We start from the raw sequence: 26,899 nt of genomic DNA, 5'->3' as shown, positions 1-26,899 counted from the left end.
AAAAACTCCTTTTTAAACCTTTCAGTAGCTTTCCAGACCTTTTGGGAGAAGGTCTAAGGTCCTTGACGTCTCCTAAGTCCCACCATCACGTGGTTCCTCCCCCATCTTCCCTTTCCTGATTCAACCGCTACCATCTCTGTCACCTTCCCTTGCCCCACTTACTTTCTCCACCAACAGTTTTCAAACTATTTCACGGGGTATCCCTGAGAATATGTAAAGATGATGTGGTCATGAGTAGTTCTAAAGGACCTGAGTTTCAGAATCTTAACTTTCCTGAAACTGATCTGCCTATGAAGACTCCCGGGAGTCCAGACCCACCTTGCATTTCACAATGGTCCCCACCACTGGGTCCACCTCAAATCTTCACTGCACAGCACTGCAGAGGTGGAAAGGTGTAATAAACTTGAGGACACCAAAAGATAACTTAAAATTTATTTTAATTAAGGCATCATTAAGACAGGCATTGTCAATAAAACTTTATTTACAGTAATTAATTATCAGATTTTGTGATACACACTGATTCATGGTATATTGCTAACAACAATAATAGCTGAATACAGGAAAAATTTTTGCTTTTAGATACTTGATGATGTAGTTTGAGCAATAAAAGACTTTGAATCATAAAAGGACAGTTAAGTTAAATTCTGTGGTACAAATGGAATGAAATATGTTTTCAAGGAGAAAAAGGATCAATGTAAAATTCTAATTGGTTAAAAAACTATATTTAAACAGATGATGATGGGTAAATAAATCACCATGGTATTCATAATCTATTCAGACCATTTAAAAGATTTCTGTAACCACTTTATTTTAAAATGCCATAATTCATTAGAACTTACTTTTCTAACTAAACTTATAATAAAAAGTTTTAGCTATTAACTTAAAAATGTGTGAGGGAAATAAATACAATTCTTTTATGTGGCATCCAATTTTTTTTTTTTAAGTGTGGCCCATTCTATGGGGCACCTGGGTGGCTTGGTGAGTTAAGCATCTGCCTTTGGCTCAGGTCATGATCTCAGGGTCCTAGGATGGAGCTGCTCAGTAGGCAGTCTTCTCCGGCTTCCCATATCTCGCATCCCAATGTTCCTGCTCAGTTGTGCATGCTGCCTCTCTCTCAAAAAAAAAAAAAAAAAAAAAAAAAGTGTCCCCCATTCCAACACTCCATACAAGGCTTTTCAGGGCTTGGGTACACTGCACTCTCAGCTTCTGTCCTCCAGATATGAAGGTCTCACTGGGAGGTTCTTCCTCTTCCTCTGATCTCTTGCTGTCGCCTAGCTAACTCCACTGCTAAGTTTCACTTTAAGTGTCATTCTGCTGGAGAAGTATTCTTTGTACCCAGACTAAATGAAATCTCCTTAATAATGTTCCCATAGTACTATGCATTTTCTCTTTATATAAAACTTATCCCGCGTGAAACCCTTCACTGCACCTAACTAAGCATCAGAAAGTCACAAACAGAACCGGTCTTTCCACTGCTCTATCCCAGTGCCCCTGCATGCAGGCTAGGGTAGCTGGACTTCCCTAAAAGAACCATTTTTCTAGAGCGGTAGAAAAGGAAGTTAGACTGCAAGAGATTAAAAAAAAAAAAATGTAGAGGTAAAGAGGTAGAATCAGAGAATGTGGGCTATCGCTTAAGGAAGGAGTAAGTGACCAGAGGGGAGAGTGAATCTGCCACTCCTACTAGGAAGGGAGACCAGCGGGGGTCTAACCAGGGAGGCAGGGCTGGGACTGGATATAAATGGAGACAAGAGGAACTTAAGCTTTGTGTTTCCACGCCAAAAAACTGCACAGAACTTTACTTCTGGGTGACCAACAGTAACTGGAGCATAACTCACAGAAAGCAATGTATTTATATCCAGCACACATATCTACTGACTTCATACATACAGATCGTGATGTGAACACTGAGCCTAGTTTATGTCTTCAAACATTTTTTCCTAATTGTAGGCATGTCTGGTCTCAAAGGAAGCAGGAATGGCACTGGAGAAGCCCACTATCCACACCCAGGACTTTTTCCTTCCAAAAAGAAATCTAGCTCTTCTCACAGTCCAGGCCATTACTTCCCACAGAAAGAGAGGGGAAACCTTGTTGAAAATCCTTCTTTTCTGTAATGCTTCCGGTTGGCAATACACTTGTCCAAGTACTGGTTCCTTGAGAAGTCTATTCACCTGGCCTTGTCTCCTAAGATAAGCATCTACCAATCCTGTTACACGATGTCGATCCCCTACAGTCACAGAGAGTAGCCACCGTTCTGGCCCTGATTAGAATTTTCCATTAAAATGGTTCCCATCATGTGGCTCAGTGGGGTAAGCCTCTGCCTTGGCTCAGGTCAAGATCGAGCCTCACATCGGGCTCTCTGCTCAGCAGGAACCTGCTTCCGCCTCTCTCTGCCTGCTTCTCCGCCTACTTGTGATCTGTCAAATAAATAAATAAATAAATAAAATCTTTAAAAAAAAAAAAAGGCTCCCAGCATAAAGCTACCCCACAGGCTTCCGTTAAGGGGGGGTGGGGGAGAAAAGAAAAATGAAAACGAATCTTATCACTTAAAGCTTTTGGCATCCTTTGGAAGTGCAACTGTCCCCAGAAAAGGTTACACATTAAACCACTTTTATTGAAGCCAAAGGGCAGGAGAAGGATCCAGAGGTCACTGGATCCGTCTTCACACCCACAAAACAACGGCCCCGCCTTCCCAGAATTTTGTTTCGGTCACAAAAGTGTGTCCGTACTTTATATATCCTGTATGTGCAGTCCAGGGGCTTTTATTGCGACCCCCACACGAGGCTCCGTCTTCAAACAAAATGGGAAGAGAGCCCCAGGCGCCGGGGAAGTGAAGCAGTTGTGAATCCCAATGGTCTGACAGCACCTGGCGAGAAGGCGGTGCAGCCGAGCGCCAACAGGCAGTCGCCACCGTTACTGCGGTGGGGACGAGCGGGCGACCCCGAGCCTCGCCAGCGGCCGGGCGCGGGAAGCGAGTCCTGCGCGCCGGCGGGGGAGCAAGGGGCCGAGCGGGAGCCACCTAGAGAGGGAGGAGCATCTCGCCCAGCCTCGCGCTGCGCAGATAAGCCGGGCGGAGCTCTGACAGCGCTTCTCGCAGCCCCGTCCCTCCCCGGGCCGCCGCGGGTCAGCCGGACCGAGCCGGGACGTATCCGCCGCTCGCACGGGTGCTCCCGACTCAAGACCGCGCTCTGCAGACCCGCCGTGTCGGCGGACACCTCGGCATGAGGGCGCATTCCGGGACCGCGGCCCACAGAGCGTGCGGGCGGAACGTGGGCTGCCCTCCCACCAGGCCGGGCCCCCTCCTCCCGCCCGCGCCCACCTGCACCCACCGGGCTGGCAGTCGCCACCTCGCTTCCCGCGTCTGCAGCGAGACCCAACTTCGGAGCATGCGTAGCGGACAGGCCCAGGCTCTCCCCGCATTCGACCAATCAGAGGATGTGTTAATTTCACGGAATCCCGCCCCCTCCGGGGGACTATGGCAACCGGAGGCCAATCCGACGGCGCGTTGTTGCCGCGGAGCCCCGCCCCCGACAGGGGCGCTGGGTGACGGGCGAGGGTCATGGGGTGTAAACGCTTTTGAGCTCCGGAGCCTCGGAGGCCCGCGGCATCCCCTCGCCCCGCGGCCGCGAGCAGCGCGCCCGGCCCCGCACTCGTCGGCCCGCCCAGCGTCAGGCGGCGGCGCGGCCCATGCGGCTGGGGGCGGCGGCCGGAGCGGGCGCGGGCTGGGCGTCTCAGGTGCGGCTGGCGGCCCGGAGAGGTGAGGGGGCGGCGGCGCGGCCCGGCCCGGCCCGGTGATTGGCCGCCGGCTGAGGGCAGCGGGGCGGCCTGGAGGCGTCCCGGGCGCGGGGCGGCCCCGGAGCATTCCGCGAGCGGCGCCGGCAAGATGCTGCTGTCCCTGGTGCTCCACATGTACTCGATGCGCTGCGTGCTGCCGGCCGCCGTGCTCCTGGGCACGGCCCCCACCTACGTGCTGGCCTGGGGGGCCTGGCGGCTGCTGTCCGCCTTCCTGCCCGCCCGCTGCTACCAGGCGGTGGACGACCGGCTCTACTGCATCTATCAGAGCATGGTGCTCTTCTTCTTCGAGAACTACACCGGCGTGCAGGTGAGGGGCGCGGCCCGCCCTCCGCGCGCGGCGCCCCGCTCTCCACCCGGGTCCGCGCCGGGAACCTTCCAGCCCGCGCCCCGCCCCCCACCCCAGGGTACTTTTGGATCGTTCCGCTCGGCCTGGCAGATCCGGCCCCGAGAGCACGTGCCCTCGCCCCATCCTCCCACCGCCGCGGGAGGGTTCACGCTCTTAGGTAGGGTTTGGTCTGGTGCTTCCTTGCAGGTACCCCCAGGTCTCCAGGGAGCTGTGGCTCTGTGGTTCGGAGGCCACAAGTGCGATCAGCCGCCCCCTCCTCCCCATCTTTGACTGTCTGTCTCGGTGCTTAGCTAAGTGGGTGCAGATGAGCACTTAAGTAGGGCAGGCAGTTGACAAGTTTTTCGGCGTTTGGTCTAAGAAGATTTGGTAAGGTTTCAAGTCAAAAGGGCGCCGTTGAAAATCGGAGACCTTCTCTTGAAACCGATGAATGCTGCTTTTTGGACAATAATTACAACTCTGTTTTGCATTCTTCCCCAGTAGAAGTGAAAGCTGGACGAGGAAATTAATACGTTTGTTACTGTAGACGCCTTACGGTAGATAGAATTCTTGCCAACTTAAACTGGGCTCAAATGTGTGACTGATGTTTTGTCTGATGACTTTCTGTTACTTTTTCTGTAGAGACTGGATCTGTGGATTAAATTTGTATAAAAAAATGTAGAAGGTTCCCTTGATTTTAGTTACTTGAATTCTCTTTTTACAGAAATAACGTTTGCAGATTTTCCCTGCATTTCCCAATTTGAATAAAAGAGCTTGATTCTTGGATATTCCTTATATCCAATTAGTGCTTTTTTTCCTCCCCTTTTCTTAGTCGGGGTTGGGTTGAAGGGAATACGATGGCATTGGTTTTGTCTTTTTGTCTTTTTTTTTCCCTCAAGCAGCTGTTTTCACCCTGTTGTCAACCAGCTACTATTTTCAGTTTGCAGTTGCACTGCTGTGGATCCCTGATGACTCTTGAGTTTGCCCCAGTTGGAGGTTGTTTGGGGGAGGGGAAGTAGGAGAAGCCAGGGCCTACATTTAAACCAGTATCTGTAAGTGCTTCCTAGAAAAGAAAGAACGCTCTTTCAGATCATGGTTTCCTGTTAATTGGCTTTTAAAAAAATGGTCTTCATTTACAATTTTCACAAATTCAGACCAATCACTTGCCTCCCTTTGCTCTTCACCGTATTTGTCTAAATGTATGGTGACCTGATGATAGCTGACCTGGGCTAGGGTACAGCCAGAACATAGGACAAAGTCAGTTACCTTTTAGAAAAAGAATACTGCCTGTGGTGGGTTATTTCATTTTTGTTCAAAGAATATAGCATGTTCCATGCAATATAATGGATAATATACCAGTGTGTTTAGCAAGTTTCTTATTTTAAAAATTATAAAATTCCAGTGTTTCTAAATTGTATGTCTTATACCCTGTTCAGTGTAGACCTCCAGTTTAATTTTTGAGTTCTCAGCACTTGGTTTTTTTAAAAAATTGAATCTACTGATCCTCAGTGGGCAATCAGTTCTAGAATTCCTAACAAACTTTAAGGAACACACATTAAATAAAACTTTGAATTGTACTCAAGGGCCATTAGATATCCTTTTATAGATGCATGAATGACAATATCCAGGATAATAAAGGAAAGGAAATGTATTTATAAGGACATTCTATCACCTAATTTATAGTATTACTTACTAGTTTTCATCAGTGAGTGTCATTGTAAAGATTTGATTAACATTCTAGTTTTTCTTCTTTTGCTAGGGGACTTTTTTTCCCCTCCTTGAATTGTTTTTCACCTCTAGTTTGCAAAGAACAGAGATGATCCTCATCTCTGTTCTGAATATAAGAATGTTGATTCATTTCTGAAGAAGTGTTAGTAATTTTGAGTTTTGGGATGAAAGGAAGTTCGCTATTAAATTATATAAATTATAGAAGTATATTTAAATTGGAATTTTTTCCACCCCCTCTCATCAGGCAACCACCAGTCTGATCTCTGTGTTTATGGGTTTGTTTCCTTTTTGTTTGTTTCGTTTTTTAGATAACACATGAAGTGAAACCGAATGGTATTTGTCTGACTTATTTCGCTTAGCATAATATCCTCTGGGTCCAGCCATGTTGTCCCCAATGCCAAGATCATTCCTTTTTCTGTCTCAGTGATATTCCTCTGTGTGTATGTGTGTGTGTGTGTGTGTGTGTGTGTGTGTGTGTGTAGCACATCTTCATTTATCAGTGGACACATAGGTTTCTTCTGTATCTCAGCTATTGGGAACAATGCTGCAATAAACATAGGGGTATATGTATATCTTTTTGATGAGTGTTTTTGTTTTCTTTGAGTAAATACCCAATAGTGGAGTTACTGGGTCAGGTAGTATTTCTATTTTTAATTTTTTGAGGAACCTCCACCGGTGCTTCACCAATTAACGTTTCCACCAGCAGAGCACGAGGGTTCCCTTTTCTCCACATCCTTGCTAAATGTCTTTCTGATACTAACCATTCTGTCAGGTGTAAGGTGATAACTGATGATTTTGATTTGCATTTGCCTGTTGATGAGTGATGTTGAGCATAAATTAGAATAATTTTAAATGGAATTTTTAATGCTTTTTAATTGTAAGTTTTAAAAAAGAACTGGATGGAAGTAGTTGCTTTGGAAGCTGTTAAAAGTTAATGTATTTTTTTCCTAAATGTCAGAATTCCTTTCTCATTATTAAAAAAAATAAATAAATAAAGTTCTGCTTTTTTCCCTCCTTCCAATGGGATGAACTAAAAACTGATCATGATATTTGCAGAACAAAAATATCTAGTGATATAATACATGCCTCCTCATTAACATCTAATAAGTATTTTAGTCAGATTTTTTTTCTGCTTAAATCCTTTTCTAACATTTGGAATTTACTTTAAAATGTATTTTACATTACAGGCCCTATTTTCTGATTTGCTGTTCCTCAAATGCTAACATGATAGAACAACAAAATGTGGACTTTGAGATAAGATGAATTTAATTTTTCAACTGACCTACTTCAAATATAAAGTAGTCCAGAAAACACTGGAAACAAGATGACAGAATTTAAGCCTAAAATTTTGATTTTTTAAAAATGTATTCAGTTAGAATACTCTTAACTTCTCTAATTCATACTTTTAATTGAAACATTGTTTCAAGTTCTTCCGGAACAACCAAGGCATTCATATCTGGAGACCATTTATAACTGGTTCTTTTTGTAGCACTGTCTCATCAAACATAGTTCTAGACTTTTAGTTAAATTTGTGTCTTATAGCTAAAGGCAGCTAAACTATTTGAATAAAACATGTTTATTTAAAATGGGAAAAGGGACCTTGCAAGCCCACCTCCTTTTTACCACATCTGGATTCTGTCTGCATTTCTGCTGAAACGTTGCCCAGAGTCATCTTGAGTATCAGTAGTCCTAAAGAGAATATGAATACTTTGTATCCTTAATTTCATTTTCCTCTGCTTATTTATCATCCATGTGAAGACCTTAAAAGACATGAGAGGACTTCCTTCAGTTTAGCTGGGGCCTGACAGAGCCCGGCAGATTCGGTTGTGCTTCTGCCTCTGTGTGTTTAAGAATGACTCCAGCCTTTCATAGGGGAAATTAAATATTTCCCAAATCAAATAGGATTCCAGTCTAACACATTTTGAGTCTGTATAGGGAATAGACTTATAAGAAAATCTTAGAGGGGCGCCTGGGTGGCTCAGTGGGTTAAAGCCTCTGCCTTCAGCTCAGGTCATGATCTCAGGGTCCTGGGAGGAGCTCTCTGCTCAGCGGGGAGCCTGCTTCCTCCTCTCTCTCTGCCTACTTGTGATTTCTATCTGTCAAATAAATAAAATCTTAAAAAAAAAATCTTAGAGAACTGTAATTAGAACTTTCCTATAAATAAAAATTGTTGTACTTTGTTATAAATAAAAATCCCTGATTGAGCAAGAAAGTTTTTTGTTTTGGTTGCATTGGTCTAAGATTCCTTTTAATGTCTTATTTTTCTATTTTAAATCACAGATGCAATAAAACATTCATGCACTGCCAAAATATTTTGAGAAAGTTAAAGTTCCCTCTGCCTACACATACCTTTCCCAGGTATGCAACCGTTTGGTGTGTAACTTTAGATTCCTTCTAAGAGTTTTTAAATAAACGTAAATTGTGGGAAGACTTCTCCAATTAATTAACTTCTCAGGAGGGTTTTATAGTCGCACCCAATATGTCTGTAACCTGTGGGGACACCTCAATACTTTTATGATGAGGATAGGAAAATATGAATCTATAGGCATAATTTACTTTCCCTCTTCGTGAATTTGTCTGAATTTGTCGAGCCGAATGAACTGACAGCTGACTCTTCGTAAATGGACTAGAAATTGATTTTTCCTGGGACGCCTGGATGGCTCAGTCGTTAAGCGTCTGCCTGCTGCTGCCTGCGGCTCGGGGCATGATCCCAGGGTCCTGGCATCGTATCAGGCTCCCTGCTCAGCAGGAAGCTTGCTTCTCCCTCTCACACTCTCCCTGCTTATGTCCCCTCTCTCGCTGTGCTTCTCTCTGTCAAATAAATAAAATCTGAAAAAAAAGAGAGAAAGAAATTGATTTTTCCTTTAATATTTTCTTGTTTTATTATGGTTTCTCAACCACAGGTTGATAATGTAACCCAAAACTAAGTAGTAAGTTCTAAGGAAGCCCCCCAAACTGCTCTTCATTCCTTCATTCGTGCAGTGTCGGAGTGGGTACCTTGTTCCAGATCCTTAGCTGGATGCTGCGGGACACAGTGAGGAGAACTGGGGGCAAGATCCCTGCCCTTCTGGAGCTCGCATTCTAGTGAGAGACAAATGATGACAGGAAAACGAAAATATACTGTGCTCTGTGAGATTGTTAGGCTAGTGGTTGAGGAAGTGTGCCCAAACCGACGACATTTGTATTGAGCTCTGAAAAAAGGGCCAATCGGAGCAGTAAGCCAGGCGAGGGATGGTGGTCGGAGTTGTGGACAGAATGGACATGGAGAGAATGTAAAGACTCCCCTCCCTCCCGGATCTATTTTCGAAGTAGCTGATAGGGCTTTGTGACTGGCTGTGGAAGAGAAAGGAGAGGGAGGGGTCTGTAACAAACTTGGGGCTGACTGTGTCAGTCGTGTCCCTGTCACAAGATAGGCACCGAACTTCCCATTTTACCGATGAGCACGGAGGCGCCCGTAGTTCACCTCTGTAGGAGTTAAGGCAGGATTCAGTACAAGGCTCTCTGTCTTCAGGATCCATTTTCCGAAGATGCTTTGCTTGATGGTGTGATAATATTGGTTGAAATGAGATTCCTGCTCTCAGTTTATTCGTGCTAGGAAAAATACGGACAAACAATTCCAGTAGAGGATAATACTGAAATCGGAGTGTTTGTTAGCTTTGTGATACAAAGATAACATAACTTCACCTGGATTCTTCAAGAAGGCTCTATCAATTATTCTGAGTTGCTTTGAATCTTTACTTCAAATGGGAGAAAGTATCATGGTGTGTTTAGGAAAGAGGCCATCACCGGACACCTGAATGAAAATGAAGACAACTAAGTGTGGCCTTCAAAGCTGTCTAAATTTTGCGCTGGCCAGTATTTCTGTTTATTGGTTTCACTGTAGCCCAACTGCTGCTTCTTCCCCAGCCTCTCCAAATCACCAGTGTCTTTTCAAGCATGTGCCTGTGGACTCCTGTGTATACTTTCTTCTAGCTGAAGCCTCAACTTGCCCTCACCCACTCTCCCAGTGTCAGCATCACACATGAATTAACATATGAAATAGTAACATAACATTAGCGTCTTCTAATGTTTGTATTATCCCTTCTACAAGTTTGTAAACTTGTGGAGATGGCATTAAAGGGGACAATATCTTAATTTTTCCCTTTTAACAAAAGGGCAGAGTACAGGGAATACTGGTCTGAGTTTTTGTGGAAATGTAGATGAATCTCACTTTTAACGGGAGTGGGTTCTTGAATGAGCTTACTAGTTGACAGGTTTTGATTTAATAGGGACTACAGGTCTAGTGAGTCTAATTGTATTTTTTACTTAAATAGATAAAAGGGAAAGAAACGTGAACCACACACTTAGAAGTAAGACTGTGAAAGAATAAGGTCAGAGACCTTATAAAGGAGGCAGTTCTGCAACAGCCAGCAAAATAGAGAAACCTTTGTTTGCTTGTCCATAAAAACCTGTAATTTTTGCTACTTTTGAACCTATGAAGTTCTCTAAGGCTTATTTTGTTTCCTCTTTCTGTATGGGAACTAGCACTGGAGATCCCAAATAACCAAGTGTTGTCTGAGTATTTTAGAGGACTGTATGCTTCTGGAAGTGAAAGTGGTATTTGGAAGACAGCTTGATTCTGCCTGGTCTTCAGGTGGAGTTCAGGAGGAAGAAGAAATCAGGAGTGATACCTGGAGCATTACCTAAAATGCTAATCATATTCTAGGCGTTCATGTTTTCTTTTATTTTTAAACTTAATTTAATTTTTTAAAACAATTTTATTTGAAAAAGAGCATGAGCAGGGGGCAGATAGCAGCAGGAGGAGAAGCAGACTCTGGTCTGAGCAGGGAGCCCGACTTGGGGCTTGATCCCAGGACCCCAAGATCATGAACCAAGCCCAAGGCAGACGCTTAACCGACTGAGCCATCCAGGCTCTCTCCCTGGGCACTCGTGGTTTAGAATGAGAAAATAATCGGTACTCTCAACACACAGTTTAGCAGTGTAGAAAGAAGTCAGTTTTATAAAAGCATGTATGAGGTAAGTTACAAAAGAAAGGAATCAAGAGTCATGGGAAAACAAGAGCTCTGCAGCTGAATCCCAGCGCTTGCCACACTGCAGGGAGCTTGTGGGCTCAGTGGAGGACCCGGGGACTGCAGGGCCCATGGAGGGAGCGAAAGGCCACTGCTCTTCGTGTCCCGTGTATTGCTTTGTTCCCTGCCTTCGTTTGCCTTTCTGGAGGAATATTTTTTGTGTCCAAAATAATTAAAAATTAAAATAATTAAATAATTATTTATTATTGTTATTAATTAAACAATATATTTAATATTTAATAATTTAATATCAACATTTAATATTAAATATATCAAATTTATAAAATATATTTAATATTAATATTTAATAATTTAATATTATTTAATATTTAATAATAATTATTATTAATTAAATATTAAATAATTTAAAATAATTTAAAAAATAATTTAATTTTTTGTGAGTTTCTTATCTCCTTAGTGTTCAGACTGAAAAAAAAAATCACATAAGCTTCTAATAAATGGGAAGTTTCCTCATTCAAAGTTCGTATTTGGAATTTGTGCAAAGAATACTTTTGTAACGTTCGAAGGAGTTTTGGATCTTGGTGGGAGAAACCTGGGCGTAATTCCTAGCTCTCTGACAGAGTATGTGTCAGCTTGAGTTCATCAGCTTCCCAGCTCCATATTCTGCTCCTTCAGTGAATACTTAGTCATGCCGTCTGGAAGACTGAATGAGGCAGCGTGCGGAGCTGCCCTCAGTGACTTGCATGTCATAGGTGCTTAGCGAAACACCCTGTAGGGTAAGGACTGTGCCAAGGGACACACATGAAGAATGTGTAAGAAAGCCTTGTGTTTTGTAAGGTTCCTTTTAAATGTTGCATGGTCCTTATAGCATACTGCTTATTAGACAAATGACTACGTTTCTACTTTAATCAGAGGGCATTGTAATTTTCCTATTCAGTGAAGTGTTTGAGATTGGGCAGAAAAAGAACATCATGTTTGTATGTGTTACAGTAGATACCTTATGCTGGTTAACTTGTGATATATTTCATTGGCATAAAAATGCATTTAAAAATTCATTTCAAATGATTATAAATATCATAGAGTATAAATTATATATGTAATCATATTAAAACAATTTATAGTTGCATTTTTATGTATTACAGACTTTTTTCCCCTCTTATCCATTAATCACATAGCATAGTTGTGAGTAAAAAATTTCAATTTATTGGACAATAATAATAACAACAGCTAAGTTTTGGGGAGATGGTTACTATGTTCAAGGCATTGTATGAAGTAGCTTACCTGGTCTCATTAATTAGGAGTAGTTGCCATTAGGACATTCATTTTACATGTAAAGAAATAGATGTGTAGAGGTAAGGGACTTGCTCAATTTCACACAGTTAGTAAGGTGATGGACTAGGATTCAAATCCAAGTCTTAAATACTTTAACCTGTGTTCTAGGTGAACTATTATGTTGCAGTGGAGGAAGAAAAACTTTTCCTCTACTCTTAGGTTCGTAGCTGAGATCTGCAAATTGAACTGGCAAAAGTCAAATTAACAGCAGAAAAGACACATATTTTACTGATGTTAATATTAGTTTCCTAGCTGAGATCTGCAAATTGAACTGGCAAAAGTCAGATTAACAGCAGAAAAGACACATTATTTTACTGATGTTAATATTTTTACATGTTGGTGCCTCACAGAAAATAAGTGAAAATGAAAAGAAGTGAATAGACTCAGCTTGAGGGGTTTATATGTCATTTTAACAAGGGCAGTAACTCAACATGACAGAGAAAGGGCTTTTGGCCATTAGGGCTGGTAAATTGTGGGCAGGTCACTAGGGAATGGGTGAGAGATCAGAGCGGTTTAGTAACGTTTGCCAGGCAGACTTATCATGTGCTATCTCTGTTTTTTTCTGGCATTGTAGAAGGGAACACCTTTAGGAATGGGTATTAACATCACCCTTCCAAAGGGAAGCTTAGGACTCAGGCAGAAGGGGGGTGCAGAGAGGTCTTCCTGTGTTTGCTGCTTCTCCCTTGTCTTCACCTCAAATATGCTTATGCCATGTGACATATTTTGGGGTAGCATATTCTGGTCACCCTGAACAGAGTCTAGATCTAAGGGCAGTGAAAAGTTTTTTTAAAAAATATTTCATTTTGCATACAGAAAGAAAATGGATATCATTGAGATAAAGAATCTGTCCCCCCCCCCCCAAAAAATTGCTGTCCACTTATGTCCTGGTGGGATTATTAGATACTCTGCTGTTTTAAACACATGGTCACTATAGATTCCATTTTACTCCCTTTTTTCAGGATATAAAGAGTTTTTAGGTTGTTTACATATCATGGGAGAAAATTAAAAATAATATAAAGATACAGTCAACATGAGGTGAAAGAAGTCTGCCTCTACATCCAGGCCACCTTCTGAGAGCCGGTTTGTGCAGGTTAAACAAGTTTGTTTGACTAATAATAGTAACTAGAGGATCAGTTGCAATGAAGATAATTTATTCAAAGAGCATTTTTATTGTCCCCTTCTGAATTAATAAAATGAAAAGGAAAAATTGTTCTTTTTTCTATAGGGACTTTCTTTTTTTTTCCACAAGATTTTATTTATTTATTTGACTGAGAGAGAGAGAGCGCACGCACATAAGCAGGGGGAGCAGGCTCTCTACGCTGTGGGGCTTGATCTCAGGACCCTGGGATCAAGACCTGAGCCGAAGGCAGACACCTAAACTGACTGAGCCACCCAGGCAGCCCTCTGTAGAGACTTTAGATGAGCTTTTAAAAAATGGATAACCTAAAATTAAACAATTATGATGAACCTAAAATTAAAGAATTAGGAAGAAGAAAAAAAGCCATGTTTTTCATGTGCCTTGTTTTGAAGGAACAAATTATCTGCAGAAGACCTGACTAATGTGATTAAAAATATATGTACTAGAAGATTCACAGAACGCCTTAAAAAGTCATTGGTGCATTTAAAGTGTTTTACTTACATTTATTCCAAAACCTTTTAGTGCTGAAAATGAGATCTAGCCTTATCTACTTGTGAAAAGTAAAAGTGCAAGTTAATAATTTAGTAAACTTGTGCTGAAAGCCATCTGAGTGCCAGGCTCCGGGGGTAGAAAAATGAAGACCGTGCCACGGAAGAGCTTATGAGCCCCCCACACGTGACTTGCAGATAAATCCGCACAACATGTGGTTGATGCTCCCATAGGAGTGTGAATGGGTTTGTTCCAGGGCAAAATGGGAGTGTGTGTGTGTGTGTGTGTGTGTGTGTGAGATTAATCCCGGGCTCTGGGTTAAAAGGCGGGAACGCTTCAGAGAAGAGGTGAGTGCGTGCTGAGGAGTGGATTTAAGATGATTACACTGAGACAGCGCTGGTAGGCTTATAGGTCATCATATAAAGGTCAGGGAAGAAGACCGTCTCCTGCCCAGTGGTCCTTCTAGCAGGACTAGAATCAGATTCCCATGGACAGATTAATGGGAGATAACCAAATTTAATGGTGTGTGTATGGGGACTCCACACCCACATGAGATTCCAAAGATAGTCAATGGGAAGCGTACCTGAGCTAAGGGGAGGGGGTTAGGATACAACAAGGAGAAGGCTGTTAGCAGGAAGGTGAAAGGAGGTGCCTTATGATGTAGTTAAGTTTCTTAGGTAAAGGGGAGTCTGGTTAGAGCTCCATTTCTGGAACAGGCTCTCCTTTCCAACACAAAGGTAGGCCTTTGAGAGCCAGGCAGATAGCTTTTCCTGCATCTGCTGGGTTTTGATTACTTTTTACTTAATCTTTATGCCAGAGTGGACTGTCTAGGGGCAGCCTGCCCTTGGTCCCTGTATAATCATTTAATAATTAATATGTTAATATGTATAGGTATTTTGTAAGTTCTTAGAACTCTAATTTAGAAACTACGGCTATCTAATTAACCATGTATTTGTGAATAACATAGTGATAGCTGTTAAGTATTTTGAGAATCTGCATTCTTAAAGAGTAAAAATTTTTTGTTTTCCTCCTTGTTAGTAAATTTAAAAACAAACCTTCCACTTAAATGAATGAAAGAAATTTGACAATTTTAAATTAGAATGAAATGCTTTTTCTTTGAAACATTTTTCATTTGTCAACATTATTCAGAATACTTAATAAAGATTTTCAACTATTACAATAAGATTTATAGTTCATAATTTCATTTACTTTGCTTTTAGATTTTTTCAGGTTTTAATTACGAAGGGCTCCTCTTTTCTCACTTCTGATGAATCCCAACCAATTTATAGTGGCAAATGAAAAAAATTTAAATAGGCAATCAGTCCACATATTTACTTTAAGATAACTAAATTATGTTTTGTGAGGGTCCTTACCCTCTTTTTTTCCCTATCTTCGTGCATTTTATTTGGAAATGCCTTTTATTTCAGTGAGATACTATGCATATTGAAGAATAGTTTTTAAAAAGTTTGGAAGGATGCATGTATATATTTTCCCTTCAGTAGCTATGAATTGGGTTTTTTTTTCCTTCAGAGTGATCTAGCAGTAGAACTATGTTTTTGCCATCTGTGTTGCCCAATTAAATTCACTACTGATTTTCTGTAGATACCGTTGAGGCCACTTTGAGGCAGGCAGCAGGCTTCAGCAGTGGAAATGTGAGCAAGGGAAAAGAGCCCACAGGGACCACTGAGCTGGATGCAAACAGGCTCATTAAGCGGCCCACCTGGAAATGGCTATAGGCCCTCACCTACCAAAGGGCTGCTTACAACCAGGCACAGTTACCAAAAAAGGAAGAATTCCATATGTTCCTGCACCTATTACTACAGTCCCTCACCTCTGCCTGGATAGACAGTCTCTCCTTGGCCAGCCTGCCTGCTCCTGTTCTCGCAGTGTATTCAATCAACTTCTGTCTCCTATGCTTTGCCTTGGGTGATTTTTTTTCACAACCCGTGCTGCCGGCCCCAAACAGAGTCAGAACATGCCAGAAATACCACAATCAAACTTAAAAAAAGCCTTTTAATCTACCTTCAAAGACTTCAGCCTGACAGTCTGTTATTCAAGCTCAGAGTAAGAAAGGAAAGGGAGACCCTTTTGTTGGATGGTTCAGGTGCTGGCTTCAGCTTGGGGGCAGCAGGTCTCCAAGGAGTGGCAATCAGGTTGAATCAACTAAACTGAAACCCTTAAATGTGAATCTCCCATCCAGGGACCTTAAGCCAAAAAATAGAAGGTCGCGTGGCTGCAGTATTGTCAGCGCAGTGAGTCATACCCAGTGCTCTCGAAGCAGGACGTATTGGCAAGAGAATGGGGATCGTTCACGAGCAAGAGCTCCCCTTTTAACCCTGCAGAGATCAAACCGCTGGTTTAAGATTTTGTTTTGTCTTTTGGCACTGATAGACTTTATTAATAAAAAAAAAATCGAGCAAATATCTAAATACATACTGCACGTGTGTAGCAAGGTATAGTTTTCTGGGAAAGAATAGAAACTTCAGTCTGAGTCCCTGACCTCCACAGTGTTAAGTTCCACTTTTCTACAGAGATGCTGAGTTAATGTCATTTTCTTTCTTCTTGTGTGAAAATGTTAACGAAGAGTGTTGTGACCAAGAGATCTGTGTGGACATCTAACGACATAGACCTAAAAACCCTTAGTTAATTTATAATCTTGCATAAGCCATGATGACAAGATAAGTAAAAATGCCCTGACTTAAAAAAAATAAAATACCACTATTAGCAGTCCTTTCCTTTAAAGTCTATAAAAATATACTTTTAATTTCTTTATATAATTTGTGTGAAGTATTTAAGACGTACCGAACTACATACAGACTCATAATGAACACCTGTGTACCCACCATCTAGTTTAAGGAATAAAACATGACTGTTAGAGCTGAAACCGCCATGTGCCACTACCATGTCACCTCCCTCCCCCGGCCCAGTCCTGGAAGTCACCTGTATCCTGAACTTTGTCCGTCTGTCTTTCTTTCTTTCTGATTTTATTTATTTTTTAAGCTCTACGCCCAGCATGGGGCTGGAACCCATGACCCTGAGATCAAGTCACACACCACCTGCTGAGCCAGCCAGGCATCCCAGTGACATTTCTCTGTTCTTTACAGAGATACAGAGAGTCCTAATCATGAGCCATGTTTCCCTGTTACTTACAAAATCATCTTCAATTTGATATTCAAAAGACTTTTCCCATTCTGGTCCAGATTTCCCAGGGGTCTCCTTGCTCCTCCTTACCAACTCTGCATGCAGCCGTGGTTTTACTGTGAAATTGCAGTGGGGGGCGGGGCGCGGAGTCCACAGGCCTTGGACGCTACCACTCCATTTCTTTGTCCACATTTTCATGAACTTCCTTCATCTCATCTGCTGAAACCACACCTAATGGATGCTGCTTCTGTTCTGTGGTCGACAGTTCTTGAATATAAAATGTGTCCTTTTATATTGTAAGTGTTATGTCTTACTGCAGTTAAGTATTATATGGCTGTCTCTCCCACTATAGGCTTTTTGAAGGAAGATGTATCTTCCAGAAAAAGCTTCAGATATTGTGAGCAGTCAGTAAATAAATGCTTGTTGTCTTTTTCTCATGGGGCTGTTGATTACTGTGTTTCACTTTATAATTTACCTGCCCTGCACTTAACTACTTTATCAATGTGTCATTTATGGTCTCTGCTGCTTCTAAGAGAAGTCTAATTTTTGTTAATCATGGATGGAAATAGTCATGACATTTTCAATTTTTTGCCAGTCCTATTTTGTTTGTTACAGTGGTGCATGTTTTGAAATATTAATGTTTCTTTTTGTTTTATCTTTTAGATATTGCTATATGGAGATTTGCCAAAAAATAAAGAAAATATAATATATTTAGCAAATCATCAAAGCACAGGTTTGTATTTCATTTCCATGAAATTTAGGTCTTCTACAAAAAGTAGATGGGTATTCAAAGTAATATATTTATTTATTTACATGAAAAAATTTTTTGGTTATTGTTATAGCATGAATTTTCAATGCAGATATTATATTGTGACCTTGTATTCTTGTGATTTTACTTTTTTGGAAAGTTGGTCATAGGAAAACTATGAATTTTCCCAAATTTGCCTTCTTCCCTCTGATGGGTATAAATGAGCCATTTTCTTTCATTTATTTTGTTTCTTTGAATAGTTCTTTGAAAAAATTATGCATTCTTCCTTTTGTAAGTTCTGTTTCTGGAAGTAAAATTGGGTCTAAGTGTATACACATTTTACATTTTTGATTGGTAAGCAGAAAGGTTGTGCTAGTAAGTGACTACCACTTCCCTAAAGACAGTACTAATTTCTAATGTCTGCAGTTCCTTTTGCCTCATCAAATGTTTTGGTTTAATTACAGGTTGCTGTTTTGTCAGAAGACTCAGAAGAGTCTGGTCTTCAATTATAGTGCAGTATATACTTTAAAGTACCTTTTCAAAAAACTTTTTGTCTTGAAATAGTTGTAGATTCTTAGGAATTTGCAAAAGCAGTATATGGAGTCCCGTGACCTGTTAGTCAGTTGTCTCCCCATGATGACATGTTATATAGCTGTTGTACATACAGTATCAAAGCCCAAGAAATTGACATTGGTTAAGGTACTTTTTAGTCATACGAAAAATTCAGTCCAAAGAAAATCCCACCTCACTTTTTTTTTTAAGCCTATAACTGCTTTTGATGCACACTTCCTAAATTCCATTTTTATTACTTTAAGAAATATAGTACCCAGAAGTTCAAAGCTAAAAACAACCTGAATGGATTATAGGATAATGGAAATGTCACTTAAGCCTATGGCTGTTCTTTATCTTCCTCCTGTCACTTGTGTCTCTTTATGGTTTTGTTGCTTTTATTACTGCCTATACTATGGATAAGGTAAAGAAAGTAAAAAGTTGAAATGTATTTTTCTCAGTTAAGCATATTAATGATTACACTCAGTTTTATGGGGCAAGAGTTGATTCTATGAAGGGTTGATAGGAATTTTGAGTATCTGTGTTTTTCCCTGACTTTATGAATGTGACTGGCTTGGACAGTATAATTATACTTGACTTTAGCAGAGCACGCAGCCTGATTGGGTCAGGGTCCGCTTGCAGCGCTGGCCTACAGAGCGGCCTTACTCTTCCTGTATTCCGTTTCTGCAGACACGCTGGGTCTACTAACTAACGAGTCCTGCTGCTGCAGTCTTGTTGCCAATGGCACGTTTCTACCAGGCTTCCGATATCCAGATATGAAGGATTTATAAGTCCAGGGTAGGGAGTGACTCAGGACAACCCAAATTTCCTTTATATTGACCCATTGGTTCATTTTATTGGAGTTTTTTTGTATGTGTTTAAAGAGGATCTCTCTCAAAATTCCTTGTTCAGGTTCTCTGCCAACTTTTTTTGCTGGGTTTCAGTGTGGAAGTAGCCGTATTAACAGAGCTGCAGACCTAGGCTGACCGTGCGGAGTAAGTACTCTCCACGTTGGAGGTGGTGGCAGTAACACTAGCAATAAAAGGAGAACCACTGCTGTCACTGGTGTGCTTACTACGTGTGACCTTTATATACATTACTTCAGAGTGAGGCCTCTGGGAAAAACATTTGGAAGAAAGCAGTTTTGTTTTCTTTCTGACTTACGTATTTAGAACTGGAAGATAATAAGGGAAGCAAGAGCTCCAAAGTCAGCCCACAACCAGCCTGGAAAAGCCTCACTTCTCAGCGAGGAGAGCCATTTCCTCGTCCCTTTATCTGACCCCTCAGGGCTTCAGACTCTGGGACCAGGTCCTATACCAGTTAGCCTTTGGGATTTGAGAAAGCTGCTTTTTTGAATGCCTTTTAAAAAACCCGTAACTTTGGAACAAAACTAGATAGTGATTTTTAACTCACCTTAGAATTGCAGGTTTTAGTCAGAATATGATAGATGATGCCCAGAAAAATGGGCACATATGAATTTATGTATAGTTTTAGGTTCCTGAAGCTTACCCATGGTCATAGGTCATTGGCCGGTGGGGTCTGGGTACCCTTTTATCCAGACCCTTCTGAGATATATTAAGAACCACAAATGAGTATCTAAAAATGTAAGTAGCAGGAAGCATATTTCAAGGACTGCTGTTCAACCTGGATTTTCTTGTTTGTCCTCTAGTAGGCCTGCCAGAATGTAAGTCTATTCTGGGCCTCATGTTCCAAACCATTGATGTTTTAATTAATATCTCTTCTCTGGCGTTTTCACGTGATCGTCCTTGCTGTCTTTCTGTTCTTGGTCTCTTACTTCTCTGCCGAGAGGGTATAGTGGCTCTTATTCCTTCCTCTTGACCTTTTTAAATCCCTGCTTTTGCCACGGTTACCTTGATCTCATGAAATGAACCCTTTTCTTGGTTTCAGTGATACTCGCCTTAACTAACAAAACGAGTGGTGAGTAGATCATCATAAAAAGGTGTGAGCTTTGCCGTCACACCCTGGTTCATGTGCTGTTCTGCAGTGGGCTCTGTGACCATGGGCAAATTACTTAGCTTCTCTTAACATTATTTGTACGCTGTGAGAAGGTCTACTGCTCAGGGTTTTTAGGCAGTTTACATGGGCTAGCTCCTAGTCTCTCAGTGTGCCTGGTTTATGGGAGGCTTTCAGCAGCAGGGGTGGTGGTGGTGACTCCGATGACGGCGGCTGTGTCCCTGCTGGGCAAGTGCTTCCTGCCTGGCATCTCGGTTACATACACAGTACCTTAGGACTTAGGGCCTCTTGTTACATAAGAACGTAGATGAGAAAAGCCTCACTTTTCATGCTGTCTCTCCCTTGTTCATGGGAACAATGACACTGCTGTAGCTGTGTGAGTAGTTATTGCAAAGGTGCATATTCTCATGTCAGCTGTCGGCAACCTAGCTGTAGTCTCGTGTCTCCTATCAGAAATCTGGGTGAGAATAAACAGGAAAAGTAAAGGTAATTGAGTAGCAAAAATTGATGGCACAAAGTCTGGGTGTTTTAACTACTTAATTTGTTCTTAAGCTGTTCCACTAAAATTTACACAAGCTTAAGGTCATAAGCCCAGGGGACTTAATACCAACATGACACATTTTACACTGAATCTTGAAAGTTTTGGAAGGTGCATTCTAGGCCATGTGTAGCCCTGCTTGTTTCAATATAAAAATGTGTTATTAAAAATTCCTTCAAACTTTAAAAATATAATTGTTCCAAGAAAAAATACCATATCTTGTTTTTAGACTTGTACCCCAAATATGTTCCAGGATGATTTAGTTCTCACTGTTTATTTACATTAGGTACGGTTGCTACAAGGTAGGTCATTTGGTTTCCAAGATATAATCAGAAAGAGCTGTGCTTATCAGTATTGTGGAGGTGATTTGAATGAGAAGGAAGGGGCTTAGGGAGATGGCCTCCACAGGCAGCACAGACCTCAGAGTAGAGTGACGGTTGATTGTTCTGTATATAGGTGTCTTCCGCTGACAGCTTTGAGGGCTCCCCCGTGTAGGAGGATATCTCCGCGACACTCTACTTAAAAGGAGCTGTAATACATTAAAGTGTATAATTATAACTTGAGTCATCAAGAAAGAATTTGTGAATGATAGACATTAAAAAGAGATTTGCAGAGGTGCCTGGGTGGCTCAGTGGGTTAAGCCTCTGCCTTCAGCTCAGGTCCTGAGATTGAGCCCCACATTGGGCTCGCTACTCAGCAGGGAGCCTGCTTCCCCCCTTTCCCTCTGCCTGCCTCTCTGCCTACTTATGATCTCTCTCTCTGTGTCAAATAAATAAATAAATAAATAAATAAATAAATAAATCTTTTTAAAAAAGATTTGCAATAATTGATAAAATGATTTTTCACAAGAATAATTTTTAGTGTTTAACTCTTCTTTAGAATATTCTCTCTAATATGATGTATAGTCTAGAGGATTGCAAACAGCTGTAATCCTGTGGAAAACTGTCCGTTTTTGTTTAAACTATTGTTAACTGCTTAAGTTTCCAGGCTTTTATTTGCCACAGATCTTATTTTAACATTTTCCCCTCTAATTCAGTCCTTTTGTTCTGGCTTTTATGGCCCTGGATACATACGTGATGGTAAGACTATATTTTTTTCAGAGATTCTTACTATTATTTTCCCTCCGGTATCCCAAACTCCAGTTCAGTTTTCATTGTTATCAAAGAGATAGTTTGTAGCCATTTGCTTTCAGACCCAAGTCTCTGGTCCTCAAGACTCTTTACTATTTTCCTGCTTCATTTGCTTCATTTCCTCAGACTCTTTCGACCTTGTCTCCTATTTGCCACCTTCTATGCACAGTTGCCTGGTTTCTGGATCTTTGCTTCGGCACGGACTAGTCCTTCTGTTTGGATTTTCTTCTCTGCCTATAAACGTTGTTGTTAACACGCTCATGGCTTCTTATTTTTGCTTTTGCAACCCTTTAGTGATGACATACCCATGTATGACTGTTACTCGCCCCCTGGGTACGTGTGCCATGGGTCTGTAAGGGACGTATCTGCCGAGTGCAGCTGTGAGGCTTTGCTCTGACGTTGTAAGCTAGGATTGTGTCCTGGAATTCACCAGTAAAGATGAAGTGTCCTCGCCTTGTGTGGAACGTATTAGTATATATACAATATATATGACAGTCTCACTTAGCCATTTTTTGCTTATAATTTTGTTATTTTTTTAGACTAAGAATTAGAGACGCTTTATTCTTTGTTCATGCTACTTTTGTTCATGCTACTTTCATTTGGCAGTTTGTGACTTTTTGCATTTTGCCTCTGAAATCAAAAGCCCTTCGGAAATGCAAAAAGAAGTTTGCCTGGGTGGCTCAGTGGGTTAAAGCCTTTGCCTTCAGCTCAGGTCATAATTTCAGGGTCCTGGGGTGGAGCCCAGCATCGCTGTTGGGCAGGGAGCCTGAGCCTGCTTCCTCCCTCTCTCTGTCTACTTGTGATCTCTGTCAAATAAATAGATAAAATCTTTAAAAAAAAAAAAAAAAGAAAAAAAAGAAAGAAATGCAAAAAGAAAAAAAAACCAACAAAAATGTTTTAAAATGAAATTTGTAATTTTTAAATATCTGCAGTTGATATAGTTTTGAAATTCTACTCATATTTCCAAAAGTATATTTCTAGTATAATCTTCTGAAGAGGCCTTTTCTGTTTCTGGGAAAGGAGTGCCAGACTTACGCACTATTCGGGTTGTATCTTTGCAGTGGACTGGATTATTGCGGATATTTTGGCCATCAGGCAGAATGCTCTTGGACATGTCCGCTACGTGCTGAAAGATGGGTTAAAGTGGCTTCCATTGTATGGGTGTTATTTTTCTCAGGTAACTTTTCCCATGTTTTCTTCATTATATATGTAGCTTATAAGAATTTTAGATTTGGAAATTTAATATGCACTTAATATAAATGTGTAGGTTGTTTTGTTTATTTTTATGGGTTTAATTACTTATTCCAAACAGAAGTAATTTTACTGGGACATTTTTAATGGTGTGCATTTTTGTGCATGTCTGATCACCCAGGTAGTTAAATAGGAAAAATACAAGCATACAAAAATCAGACAACTAGGAAAATTTAAAGGCATACAATCTGATAGATGATTCCCTTAAGAAATTAATAGTAAAACTGAATTATGATATGTAGGATATTAAAAAATAGTGTGCTGTAAGACAGCGTGTTGAGCATGAGTATCAGGTGCATAATAAACATTTAGTGAATGATATTTTCCAAAATACCCTTAATTTGCTTCTGCAGCATACATTTGGTCAGGCCACTGACCTGCTCCAAGTGTGTGTTTCTCAGCTGTATCACGAGCCAGTTCCCGTGTGTGGCATTCACGCTCCACCGTGCCCTGCCTCCCTACAGCCCACCTTTCTTTTTCCAGCCTGACCCGGTTTCTCCCTCCCTGTCCTTCTTCAGGCTGTTGCTTAGTTCAAGGCAGTAGGCCTTCCTGTCTCCAAGGCTCAGTTTAATTGCGATTAGGAGCCCTTCCTGAGCCTGGCGGTTCCCTCCACCCTGCTTTTGTCTTGGGCTCTCTTTATTACTACACTTACCAGATTCTCTTGGTATCGCACTTGTATACATATTTCACTTCCCCACTAGTTTTTAAGTTCTGTAAGGAAAGATATCTGGCCTTCACTTCCGTGGCTTCCATATACCTGGCAGGAACCCAGGTGCTTTTGAATTAAAATAGGCTTTAAGAAGCAAATTCAATGATGGCGAGAACTAACTAGTATGTAAAGAGTAGGCATCACGTCTGCTACAGCTTGGGGAAATTTTACGTTGTGGTATACGCATGCTGTGGTTTTTGATTCTAAAGGTTGCGTAAAGAATGAATCTATTCTTACTTGGGCTAGCAGTGGCATGCCTTCTGTAGAGCACTTGGAGTTTTTCCTTTGCAGTCAGGCACGCCAGTTTCGATCTGGAAGGAACCACCACCAAGATGGAGGGCTCCCTTGCTTCCTCTCCTCTTTAGGGTCTCTGTACAGTCCCCTCCTTGTCCCTATCTGTGCATTTCCTTTTATTCATATTCTTGGTTAAGATGAAATCAAATTCAGCCAGTTGGTTTATTTTACAGATGAGTTCAAATTTAGCATAGACAATTAGCATGGGAACTTGATGCAAAGTTTTGGTGACATACACGTAGGAAGTTTCATGAAGGATCTCTTAATTGGTAGGACCGTGCCTGTGTTAGTTGGCTAGGACTGCCCTAACCAAATACCACAGATTGGATCTTAGATAACAGATACTTGTTTCCCCACAGCTCTAGAGGCTGGAAGCACCAGATCAATGTGTTACTGGCATTGTTTTTTGCCGAGGCCTCTCTTCTTGGCCCACAGTCAGCTGCTTTCTGCCTGTGTCTCTCCTCTGTGCATATGCCTGTTGATGCGTAACCTCCTCGTCCTCTGGATTCAAGCCCATCCTTAAAGACTTTGTTTAACCTGATTACCTTCTTTTTTTTTTTTTAACCTGATTACCTTCTTAAATACCCTGTCTCTGAATACCGTCACACTGGGGGGATTAGGGCCTCAAGATATAAATTTTGGGGGAACACAATTGAGTTCATAACCGTGCTACATAAGCACCTGTAGCTGGGACAGTTTTAAAAATCCCTAAAGACTGTGAGTATTGACATTCTAAGGACACTTTTAGTGATTATGGCACTAAGAACTATGTTACTGATCAAGCTTTTTATTTTAAAAAATGAAAGCGTTTTTAACTGTCCACAAAACAGAATGTTCATGTGTTTTTCGAGTGTCATGTAGCATGTGGTTTTTATGTCAGTTATGTTGACACCTAGGACAGCTTTCAGTTAAACGTTTGTGAGATGCTCATATTTGAATATATTAAATACAGTTTAATTCCTAAAATGTAATTTTATTCTTTTGGGGAGTAAAGTTACCTTTTTGATGACCAGCCATTGGATGTTTTAATAGTAAATTCTTTCCTCCACCTTTTTTTTTTTTTTAAAATGCGGCAGCACGGAGGGATCTATGTAAAGCGAAGTGCCAAATTTAACGAAAAGGACATGAGAAACAAGCTGCAGAGGTACATGAACGCGGGAACTCCAGTAAGATCATGCTCCTTCTTACTGTTTTCCTTATCAATTCCCAGTTTTTCATTTAAGAACTAAATTAGAACTTAAGAATTGTTTTGGAAATGTGTTGTCCTGTGGGTGGTAAATGATTGGGAGCTTTGCTGAGGCAGTACACGCCGTCTCCGTGTAGGTGAGCGGCTGCTTTCGGCCCCGGAGGAGGCTGCTGATGGTTCTGTCCTTCGCTGGGGGGCCAGTAAGGACCTCCCAGAGGACCAGCGAGAACGGTGGGTGTCTGCGGCCTGAGGCTGGACGGCCAGACCACACCCGCGACCCTGCACTTCCGCTGCTCACCGCTGCTCTCCGGCATCACATGTAGTTTGAGAAGGAACAGCTTTTCTGTGTGTCCGTGTAAATTTGGACTGCTTGTGTATATTCAGTTATTTTAAAAAAGGTATGAATATCTACAAATGAAGAATCATTCAGTGTAAATATTGGTTATAAAAACTTGCTCCCTGGAAAAGGCATCTTGGTATTCTCTTCGAAGAATGCTAACTGCTGCCCAATGGCTTTGCCCCCTGGCCCCACTGAGGGCAGAGCACCTGCTTGCAGCCACTTTGGTCACCAGCGCTCAGGGCCTTGGCTTGCGGCTACTGTTTTGTTATCATCCCCCCCCCCCCCCCACCGCCCTGTCCTCTCTCAGCTCCTCCTCCCTTTTGTTTTCTCTCGAGCTGTCCTTCTCTTCTCCTCTCCTTGCTGGCGCCCAGAGGTAGCACAGAGCTCATATTTAAAGACGAGTCTACTACAGTCGGCTGATGAGGTGCCCTAATGGCCAAGAGTTTTGCTTAGGAACCTCGTCTGGCTGTGTCAACCTTATGACGTTGCATCATTTGGGGAAGAGCTGGTGTAGAATGTGGTGAGATAAACACTGCCCCTTGAGCCAGTTACTACTTACCCTTGAGAACGCAGTGTAGCCTTTTGAAAGATATGTTTACTCTGAACAATTTGGTATATTTGGGCAGAATGGGGGCTGTTGTTTATAGATCACCACAAGACAAAATAGATTGGCAATATGTATATTTACTGTCTTTTCAGAAAATAATTTTAAATTTCAGCAGTGACTTACACATTACAGAGTCCGTCCCTCTGCTGCCTTCTGGCTGTGTGCCATCTCGGGCAGGGGAGCTGCCAGTTGGTTTCTTGGCTATTCTATAGACATTCGTCTGCGCCAGACAGATGGGGACAGTCCCCTCTTTGCACGGATTTCAGCGTTCTATATGCAGTTTCCCCAGCTTCTCTGTTAGGTGTTTTTCTCCCTGGCTCCCCCACCCCACTGCCTCCTCTGTGTTATGTGTTTTTTCTCTCTGGCTACCTTCACAAGTTTCTCTTTGGTTTCGGTTTGCAACACTTTAAGTACTGTACATCTTAGTGCGCTCTTTTTCTTTTTCCCTCCCTATTTGTTCTTCTCGGTCTTCTCTGAACTTGGACTTTTGGCTTCGTGTCTGTCATTAATTTTGGAACATCCCTGGCTCTTATTTCTGTAAATGTTATTCCTGTCCTGTTCTCTCTTTCTTCTCCAATTACCCATCTTTGGGGCTGTTTGT

The 26,899-nt window shown here is 41.6% G+C and overlaps 2 protein-coding genes across 2 annotated transcripts in view; one reads left to right on the top strand and one right to left on the bottom strand.

Moving 5' to 3' along the window:
• Positions 1–420: 420 nt before the first annotated feature.
• Positions 421–3,906, bottom strand: LOC309855141 (uncharacterized protein; the record flags this gene model as incomplete). The annotated part of the gene is made up of 2 exons (XM_082715130.1): positions 421–2,414; positions 3,323–3,906. 2 exons carry the CDS (start codon positions 3,904–3,906, stop codon positions 2,330–2,332), a joined length of 669 nt encoding a protein of 222 aa, XP_082571256.1. The 3' UTR covers positions 421–2,329.
• The window catches only part of AGPAT5 (1-acylglycerol-3-phosphate O-acyltransferase 5), a gene marked incomplete at its 5' end in the record, with an annotated part of 53,470 nt that continues 30,451 nt past the window's right edge, over positions 3,881–26,899 (top strand). The window contains 4 exons of the mRNA XM_082715129.1: positions 3,881–4,099; positions 17,636–17,705; positions 22,973–23,088; positions 25,242–25,331. Of these exons, the coding sequence (XP_082571255.1) occupies positions 3,881–4,099; positions 17,636–17,705; positions 22,973–23,088; positions 25,242–25,331 (495 nt within the window). The remainder of the gene's footprint in view (positions 4,100–17,635; positions 17,706–22,972; positions 23,089–25,241; positions 25,332–26,899) is intronic.

The sequence above is a fragment of the Mustela nivalis genome (genome assembly GCF_964662115.1).
Source record: "Mustela nivalis genome assembly, chromosome: 20".
NCBI classification, from domain to species: Eukaryota; Metazoa; Chordata; class Mammalia; order Carnivora; family Mustelidae; genus Mustela; species Mustela nivalis.
The sequence above is the reverse complement of the archived record's forward strand: the minus strand, read 5'-3'. Positions and strand labels throughout refer to the sequence as shown.